A 10,149-nucleotide genomic window follows, 5' to 3' on the forward strand; every position below is an offset into this window, starting at 1 on the left:
TTATCAAAATGATTTTTGAATAATTTTTTTAATTTTAAAAAATTAAGACTAAAATGATATTCTATCATATTTTTTAGGATTATTTTTAAACTAACACCAAAAGAGAGAATATCATTTTGGTGTTAGTTTTTTAAAATTATAAAAAAATTATTTTAATAAAAAATAATAAAAATAATTAAAAAATTATTTTTTAAAATAAAAATAATTCTGGTATTATTTTATAAATTATTAAAAGTAATAAAAAAATAATTAAAAAATAAACATAATTGTAAAAAATTTATTCTACTAAAAATAATTATAAAAATAATTATAATAAATTATTCTTTAAAAAGAAAAATAATAATAAAATAATAATTATAAATATAATTAAAAATTTATTTTGTTGTTATTTTTTATAATTATAAAAAAATTATAAAAATTATTTTGATAAAAATAATTATAAAAAATTATAAAAGAGGAAAAGAATCATTTTGAGGATTGCTTTAATTTTCTTGTCATGCTATGTATTAATATTTTATTTGTAAGTCAAACTTATATCATTTTTAATCACCAAAATTAATGCCAACATAGAATAAATATATATATATAGGGAAGGTCTCTAATGGCTAAAATTGTGGTGGCTAAAAATGATTTTTTGTTGACCAACAAATATTTTGTTGACATGTGATGGTATTAGGTAATGCAAGAGAAGTATTAGGCCAAGGACAAAAAAATAAGTGCATGTCCAAAAACTGTTTTTTATTTATGTGGGTCATTAATGTATTATTAAATCATGCCCCTTCTTTTGATCTATTTTGTTTATTTTTTTAAAATTGTATAAAATATGTAATTCACGTTTATTTAAAAATAATACAAAAAATTATTTGAAATTATATTTAAATTAAGGTTTAATTATTTTGTTGATCCTTATAGTTTTGTGAAATTTTTAATTAGGTCCCTGTATTTTTTTTAATTGAGTCCTTGTACCAAAACTTTTCTTTAATTGGATCCTTACACTTTTTTTCTTTTATTTGGGTCTTTGCACCAATTTTTGTTTTAGTTGGATCCCTATAAAATTAATTCAATTATTGTCAAGAGAGACCTAATTAAAAAAAAATTTAGTTCAGAGACTTAATTAAAAGAAAAAAAATATAGGGACCTAATTGAAAATTTTACAAAATTATAGGGATTAACAAAATAATTAAACCTGAAATTAAATATTATTTAAATATAATCAGTTAGATATAGTTTGAACATATATAATTTAAATTTTAGCATTTATATTTAGAATTATATTTATTAATTTAAATTAAATAGTGTATAATTTTAAATTATAAATTAGTGTATATAAATTATATTAATTAGTTAATTATTTATTTTAAGGATAACTAATTAAAATAAAACTTTGAAAAAATTATTTCTATTAAGCATGAAAATTCTACCATTAATTTTTATGAAATATTCAAAATGTAACTTAAATCATAGTAGTTTTTTTTAAATATTTTTTTATATGATTAAACTAAAAAATAAATAAAAGTTTATTTTTAAAAGTTCATTAAATTAATAGATTAAAAGTTTATATTTAATAATATATAATAGATTAAATATTCTAATTTTATAACAAGCTAAGTTCGATGTCAAATGAGATAAAAATAAAAATAATAAAAAATAACTATAAATAAAATATTACATCTTAAAAAATAATTGAAATAATTAAATATATGATTGTAAAATTCTCTAAAGTATAAGTTAAAAATGTTATAAAAAAAATTTTAGACAACTAAAAATTGAAAACTTATTACTTTATCGATTTTTTTTAAATAAATATTGATAATTTTTTGATACTTTTATTTTATGGAACCAATAAAAAAATAATTAATTTAAATTTTTGTTGACAAAATCTTAAATGAAGGTGAATATCAAATTTTTATTTACTTAGAAAATATTTTATTCTAATATAGTTATAATTTAAATAAATTAGAAAATAACTGATATTAATCATGCATTACATAAATAATAAATAAAATAAAATATTTTAAATATATTATTAAAATAGTTTAAATCTATTAATTTAATGAACTTTTAAAAATAAACTTTTTTTTTGGTTTTTTAGTTTAATCATATAGAAAATATTAAAAAAAACTACTATGGTTTAGGTTACATTAAATATTTCATAAAAAAAACTACTATGGTTTAGGTTACATTAAATATTTCATAAAAAAATTAATGATAGAATTTTCATACTTAATAGAAATAATTTTTTCAGAATTTAATTTTAATTAGTTACCCTTAAAATTAATAATAAATTAATTAATATAATTTACATATACTAATTTATAATTTAAAATTATACACTATTTAATTTAATTAATAAATATAATTCTAAATAAAAATGCTAAAATTTGATGAATTATATATATTCAAATTACATTTAACTTATTATATTTAAAATAAATTTAAAATTTTAAAATAATATTTAATTTAAGATTTAATTATTCTGTTGGTCTCTATAGTTTTGTAAAATTTCAATTAGATCCTTATACTTTTTTTTTCTTTTTAATTAGGTTTTTCCACCAATTTTTTTTAATTAGGTCTCTCTTGACAATAATTAACTTAATTTTATAGGGATCTAACTAAAATAAAAATTGGTACAGGAACCTAAATAAAAGAAAAAAAAGTGTAAGGATCCAATTAAAAAAAAAGTTTTGGTACAAGAACTCAATTAAAAGAAAAAAAAGTATAGGACCTAAGTAAAAATTTTGCGAAACTATATGGACCAACAAAATAATTAAACCTTAATTTAAATATAATTTCAAATAGTTTTTTGTATTATTTTTAAATAAACGTGAATTATATATTATTATACAATTTTTAAAAAATAAACAAAATAGATTAAAACAAGGACCATGATTCAATAATAAATTGATGACCAACGTAAACAAAAAATAGTCTTTGGACATGCGCTTATTCTTTTGTCTTTGGCCCTAACACTTCTCTTGCATTACCTAACACCACCACATGTCAACAAAGTATTTGTTAGTCAACAAAAATTCACCTTTAGCCATCACAATTTTAGTTACTAGAGACATTCCCATATATATATATATAACACGACAAAGTTATTGTTAAAATCGTTCACGATAAGGGTTTTTTTTTTAAATTGTCTACCCCAGTTACGTAATTAATTAGGTCCCTCAGGTTTGTTACGTTGATTAAAATTGAAATAGAATACTTAAATACGACAGGACGCAGGCGGTTTAGGGTTCCTCCGGAAAGCGTGCAGAAACGGCCCTGCAAAGTGGGAGTTAGTTTCGGCGGACTCGGTATTGCTCAGCGTGCAAGTGGGAGATGACCTTTTCGTCTATGATTTGCATGTCTATTCACTCAATAGCTACATATGAAGGGAAACCTTCCATGTTAGTCGTGCAGATATGAAAGAAAGTCATGTAGCATCGTTTAACACCAAATGCATGCATCATGCATGGATGGCCCTGAACCTGATATTTCATGGAAGTTGATGCCAAGTACGTGAAAACTAGCCGCGAAGACCCCATTATGCCCTTCATTGAATGATTCATGTCTTTATAGTATGGAGCAAAAAGTATACGGTCCATATAAGTTACCTTGGACACACATATGTGATATTTCATGAACGGGAACATGAATCCAAGGATAATGCATAGTTTATGAAAAATAAAAGTTTTTTTGGGTGACTTGACATGATCATGGATAAGCCTAACAAGAAGGAAAAATTAAGGTAAGCAAGGCAATGATTCCATATAGTAAGGCAAAGGCAATACCGTAACAGAATAACGTGAAGCCTCCACACACTGTGAACGATATTGGAATTCACTAACAATTAAAAAAGAAAAAACACTTAATGCCGGGGTACATGTCGTCATATGTGGAAAACATGATTAAAAACGTGATTGTAGTTAATAACAAGTGATCCTATCCGTGGTCTTCAACTAGAAATAAGTGTACACTTAACAATCATAACTTGAGTTAATCTCGCTAGAAAATGTAGGAAACCTGTTTGCTTGCCTTGCATGGACTCACTCTAGATACATTGGTAGAGCGGCAACCTTGCAAGTCACCGCGGCCTTCCTAAATGTAAAGTTTGCCTTCCTAAATGTGAAATTTGCCGCGGTGTGCATCAGTAAAGAGAGTCGTCGTAAGTTGATGAACTCCTTGCCAGTTTCACCCATTCCCATCGTTGGATTCGGTTAGTACCGTGGAGGTCGTGGTAGTTGATCTTGCAGCGCATGGGTGGTTTGCTTGCATCGACGGTGGTTATTCCATGCAGCGTTGACATTTTGATGGCATATATGTGTGGTGACATGAGTTTAAGCCATATTGTGTGTGCAACGTAGTCGGAGGAGGGAGAGTAGTATTTATAGCAAATTATAATGGAATTGTGTACTTGTGGCATGGACATGTATGACCGGTTGCTATTGATAACTATGTATAAGCATGGTACCGAGTTAGCACTGGTTCAACCGTTTCTCGGTTCAACCGAGAAGAAACCTAGTGAAGCGATAGGATCGGTCACACATAGGTAAAAAATTTTAAGAGTTGAGGAATATGAAATTAACCTTTAAATCGGAAGATGAACACGGCTATCATAAATATTAATAAAGAAGTTACAATCCAGTGAATGGGAAGTAACACTACGGGTTTCTATATATTTTGACCTTAAGAAGATTTACATTGTAAGGTGCAATTAAGGTTAAGTTTTTTTCGTTACAGTACCTAAGTAAGTAGTCTATGTTCATGATGTTCCATTTGCGTTGGTTACAGTATATTTATTAACGGTCGACCGTGGCGCAATGGCTATCCGGTTTGGTCGGGTGTACACCGGTTTTCTCAAGGTAAGGTTTTGGCGCCAAAGTCTAATTTCCATTTGCTCTCAACCTACTTTGACCTGACTGTTAGAGAATTATTAGAAAATCATTAGAATCATTTTAGATGAATTAGTATCATTTATATTTATATGGCATATATATATATATATATATATATATATATATATATATATATTAATTGTAGGATTCTATATTTTTATTACTTTAATTTTTCTGACACCTATATATACCTATTGTACATTATACTTTCCATCAATCTGAATAATACACAGAAACACTTTTCTCAGATTTCTTTCTTATTTCTAACATGGTATCAAGAGCTTAGGTTATTTTTTTTCAGAAACAATTAGTTTCTACCTCTTTTATCTTGTTTCACCGGCAGTACTTTGTCCTCCGTTTTCGACTTCTTCCTGACGCCTTGGATCGTCACCGTCGCCACACTACAAGAAAATGGAATATTTGTAACAAAAATTTTGTGTCAAATTTAAAATTATTACAAAAAGATAATTTTTTGTAATAATAATTAGTGATTGTTACAAAAGAGTAATGTTTTGTAACAAAATTACAAATTGTTACAATACATTCTAATATTTTGTAACAACGTGCTTTTTTTCGTTACAAATTATGTTAATTTTTGTAACGAACTGGTGTTTTGTTACAAAATATTATAACATTTTGTAACAAAAAATAAACTAGTTACAAAAATTTGAAATATTTTGTAACAAAATATTTTTTCGTTTCAAAAATTTCAATTATTTTGTAACAAAAAATTAATTTGTCACAAAATTTAATATTATTTTAATGTTAGCTAAAAATTAATTTGTAAAACTTAAAAAAATTTAATCAAATTATAAATATAAATAACAATAATTAAATATAAATGATAAAAAAATAAAATACCAAAAGTCAAAATGTAAAAAACAATAAAGTGAATATTTTTAATTAAATTGATTGTTCATGAATATTTTGAATTCAAATTTTATTTTGAAAAAATAATTAATTTGATTATTATAATTTTAAATTTAGAATAAATATTTAATTAGATTAATATGTTAATAGATATATTTTTATATGTTTTTAAAATAATATTTGATATCATAATTATATTTTTAAATTATTTTAATCTTATAATTTTGTGAAACTCTTATACTGTTAATATATATTTTCATTACTAAATTTTTTATTTTTATACACATCCTATTGTTTAACCTTATATTTTCTTATCCTTCACCTTCACAAAAATACAGAGACACTAAATCTCACTCAGCCTTACCTTAACCCTAACCTACCCCCTTCCCTTACCCACAACCACAACTCAACGAAGAAACAAAGCAGAGGAAAAGAAACGAGAGATGGAGATCGAGAGAGTTGGAGAGGAAATCAGAGCGTGAGGGAGAAGAAGAAGAGAGGGGGAGGGATGGCGCCGCGGGGTTTGCTGCCGCATCGCCACGTCCAGCTTGCCGTCACGCCTCACCACCGTCGCCGTCGTCGACAGGAGCGTCAGGAGAGAGAGAGAGAGGGATGAACTCGCGAGGGAGAGAGATGAGGTTGCGCTACGCACCCGTCAGAGCCATCGTCGCGCCAGTCGCCGCCGCTTCCGATGATGGAGCCGTCGCCAAAGCCCGTGTCACCGTAGTTCTTGCCCCTGTCGCCGATGAAGCTCATCCGTTTCTGCTGCCCTGGTTCGCCGAGAGAGAAACTCGTGGATGGAGGAAGGCCGACGGAGAGAAGAACGCCGTTGATAGAGGGAAGACGCTGCTGTCATGCTTCATGGTCGCGGTGATGGAGCCCGCATCGCCGTCACCCATGGCCGCCGCCCTTACCGCTGCTCTATTTGGTTCTGTTTTGAGCTGCGCCGCCCTCTGGGTGGTCACTAACAACAGCTGCCAGAGCCACCAGCGCCACTGTTACTCCTCAAATTCCGCCTCTCTTCCATTAGGGTTTGCTACTATGATTTTACCTTCGTTCTGTTCTATTGTTGTTTCTTGGTCAAATTCTTGTTTTAATTTCAATAGCATGTCTTTGTTTTAGCACGGCCATTTTGCTCCTCCTGTTTTTCTGCTGGAGCTATCTTGAGTGTTGATGATTGTGCTGCTATGGAATTGCTAAAGTTGCTGCTGCCATGGATTAGAAAGAAAGGGGATTGTCGCGTTTAAATTCTGTGGTTTCGACTAACGGAGGTAGGGGATTCGTTTAAAAATTAAGAGTTTTTAATTTAAGAATGCCAAAAAGCATTGAGTAATTGCAAATAATTTATACATGCTTTGTATGACTAATTAATGAGAATTGATGAATTTGGGAATTGTTAGTGAATGTGAGTATGTTTGAATATGCTAAAATTGATTTTTGGTATTTGATGGTGCTGTAAAGAATTGGGTTCTCAGATGAGCTATATATGTATTTGTTAATTGTGATTTTGTTAGTGATGATGATATTGTTGTCGTTGCTGCTGGTTGTATTATGATTGTGAATGAAGATAAATTTGGTGTTGCTTGTTGAATTGGAAATATGAATTGAGTTTTATAAATTGAGGCTTTTGTTGATGCTGGGATCTCTGGTTATGTTTATGTCTAGGTTTGGTTGTTGATTTGAGAAATTATGAAAGTGGGGGAGCTTGTAAAGGTGGTAATATGGACTGGTAACTGGTAATATTGCAGTACTTATGTTTTATTGGGTAAACTTTCAGTTTTTGCATTGTTGACGAGGAAATCTTAGGTTCATTTTAAATTTTTGACCATGGAACATCAAGATTTAGTGGATAAGAATGAAGAGAGCATTCAATCGATTGAAAAGGTTAGCAATGCTGAAGATCAGGATAAGATGAATGAGGTTGAAAGTGTGAAATCTGAGTTGGTTAATGTTGATGAGAGCAAGGATTTGCAATCTGAAACTTGTTGTCTTTGGGTTATTTCTGCAGACTGCTCATATTTGATAACATAGAGAATGGAAGCTTAAAGGAGCATCTCAATGGTAATTTTTGAAAGAAATTAGAAGGATGAGGTTGCAGATTGCTAATGAAGTTGTAGCAGCACTGGTAAGCTCTTTAAACAAAAGCTTGTCAAAGAACCAAATTTGCCTAATGTGTTTTGACATGAAACTGCACTCTTCTTATCATATTTTTCTAATGCAAGTAATTTGAGGACTATGAAAAGTTAATGTCCCATTGAGTTCATGAATTGCTATTGGATGCGTGACATCCCTGCTAAGCTGTAACTGTTTAGCATTTTTCATTCTTGGCATTTATGATAAAATAAATATTGGAAACTATCGTACTTGGTTTCATGGAAGCGAGTGTAAATTAGTTTCTGTATATATTTATATTCAATTCTCCTACCTTAAAACATGTTAGTATATAGGAAGATTAAAATTTTTACAGAGTTTCCAACAGTTGCATGTTTCATTCAGTTTGCCAATGAAAAACAAAAGCTTAAATGTGTATCTACAAGATAGTTCTGTATGACTTGGCCTATTTCTGAGTTCTTTCTTTTGACCGATGCATCAAACACTGTCCACTTACTATTAATCAATTACCTTATGAAGCCTTCTTTGGCTCCCAGGTAAACTCATTTTGTGCTAGTTAAGCTCCATCTGGCTTTCGATCCGTAGCTTATCCTGTGTTGGTGTGTAAGACTGCACATTATTATATGCTGTAAGATATTGGCTGCTCAATTTATTATCTTTTTCCTTTCATGGATATTTATTATATTTTTTAAGTTAGCTTGAAGTTTCAATGAGAAAGATCATGTTAATTAGTAAATGATTGCTTGTGTAAAACTATATTATATTTTAAAATTTAAATCCCTTTCGATGCTGACTTACCAGACTGAATTGCACTGTAATGTTGATGAAAAAATTAATTGAAATAATTGTCAAACACAGGAGAAAACAGTGAAGCAATAAGTTCTTTTAGTTGATCAATTTGCATGATATTAGTTATATATAAGGATAATGGTATTTGATAATATCATGCCTTCCTTTTCTTTCCTTTCCTTGTAAATTATTTGTTATCTTGTTTCCTTGAAGTTGAAACTTCTCTTTTTGTTTATGTGTTTTTGTCTTTTTAATATCTGCGGCTACTGTGTGATACAGCAAAGTCATGGATATCTTCATAAAGGCTGCTGAATATATGAAAATTCCAGTTCGTAGGACTGATGACGAACCTCTTCAAAAGCTCTTTATGTTATTGAGGAGTGAGTTGAACCTTGACCTCAAGAACATTAAGGTACCTTATACCAATAATGCGTTGTGTTCAGATTCTCAAGGCCCATTATGTTCAGAGTTTCTCTTTTTCTTCTGTCCTAATTCTGAAGATAGATGATCTTAAACTTCAAATTTATTATTAAGTTACTGGATAAGTAATTAGTATATATTATATATTGTTATAATTGTGAGATGATCGATTTTGTTGTCATCACAAGTCAAATCTGTCTTATGAAACTTTATAGTATGATTATGTTTTTTTAGTGGAAAAATTATAATTAGTGTTATATCTTGTTTCTAATTTTTTTGTTTCGGTTTTTCTTATTTACAGGAGTGCTGAAATGGTGACCATATGCTACCTTGAGGGCTCAAGAATGTTTTGATGCATAGAGACACTAATCTATGTTAGAACTTTTATGTTTTGGTTGAACTTTTATGTTAGAACTTTTATGTTTTGGTTGAACTAATCAATGTACTCACTAGCTAATGTTATTTTGTTTCAAGACAATTTTAGCTAAAAAGATCTTGTTTGACTTATGTATGTATTTGCATATTATATACATGTAAACTTGTTTATTAAAATCGTTAATATATTAGTTAATTTAAAAAATAATTTAGTAAATTATGCATGTAATTTTTAATAAAAAAAGTTGTTACAAAATAATTAATTTGCTTTCGTAACTAAAGAAAAAATGTTACAAAATTATGTTACATTTTGTAACAAAATTTTGTGATAGGAAAAAAATTGACTGTCACGAAAAGTACCTTCAAGATCAAAATTTGTTACCACTTTTGTAACGGCTTCTGGTTTTTTGTATCAGAAAAAATTGTTACAAAATATGGTATTGAATTGTAACAGTTTCATTTTTTGTTACAAAAACTTTTTGTAACGGGACTTACTGCAATGGACCTTTTTTTTGTTACAAAAAATTTTTGTTTCAAAATTTCGACGTTTTGTAACAATATTTTTTGTTACAAATGCGACTTTTTCTTGTAGTGCCACCTTCGTCTTCTACTCGTTGCAAGCTTTCCACCGCCGCCGGACGCACCCTCACGCGCCGCCAGAAGTCCAGTCACCGCTTCAGGTTCTCTCTCTCCAGACGCC

General features: G+C 29.0%; 1 protein-coding gene across 1 annotated transcript; it reads left to right on the forward strand.

Moving 5' to 3' along the window:
- The first annotated feature begins 6,156 nt into the window (after window positions 1-6,156).
- On the forward strand, window positions 6,157-9,626 carry LOC112796514 (uncharacterized). Its single transcript, XM_072235337.1, has 7 exons — window positions 6,157-6,784; window positions 6,860-7,024; window positions 7,419-7,489; window positions 7,594-7,673; window positions 7,762-7,878; window positions 8,934-9,066; window positions 9,376-9,626. The coding sequence occupies exons 1-2, from the start codon at window positions 6,366-6,368 to the stop codon at window positions 6,873-6,875; spliced, it is 435 nt and encodes a 144-aa protein (XP_072091438.1). The 5' UTR covers window positions 6,157-6,365; the 3' UTR covers window positions 6,876-7,024; window positions 7,419-7,489; window positions 7,594-7,673; window positions 7,762-7,878; window positions 8,934-9,066; window positions 9,376-9,626.
- The last annotated feature ends 523 nt before the right edge of the window (window positions 9,627-10,149 follow it).

Source organism: Arachis hypogaea, chromosome 4 (assembly GCF_003086295.3).
Source record: "Arachis hypogaea cultivar Tifrunner chromosome 4, arahy.Tifrunner.gnm2.J5K5, whole genome shotgun sequence".
NCBI classification, from domain to species: Eukaryota; Viridiplantae; Streptophyta; class Magnoliopsida; order Fabales; family Fabaceae; genus Arachis; species Arachis hypogaea.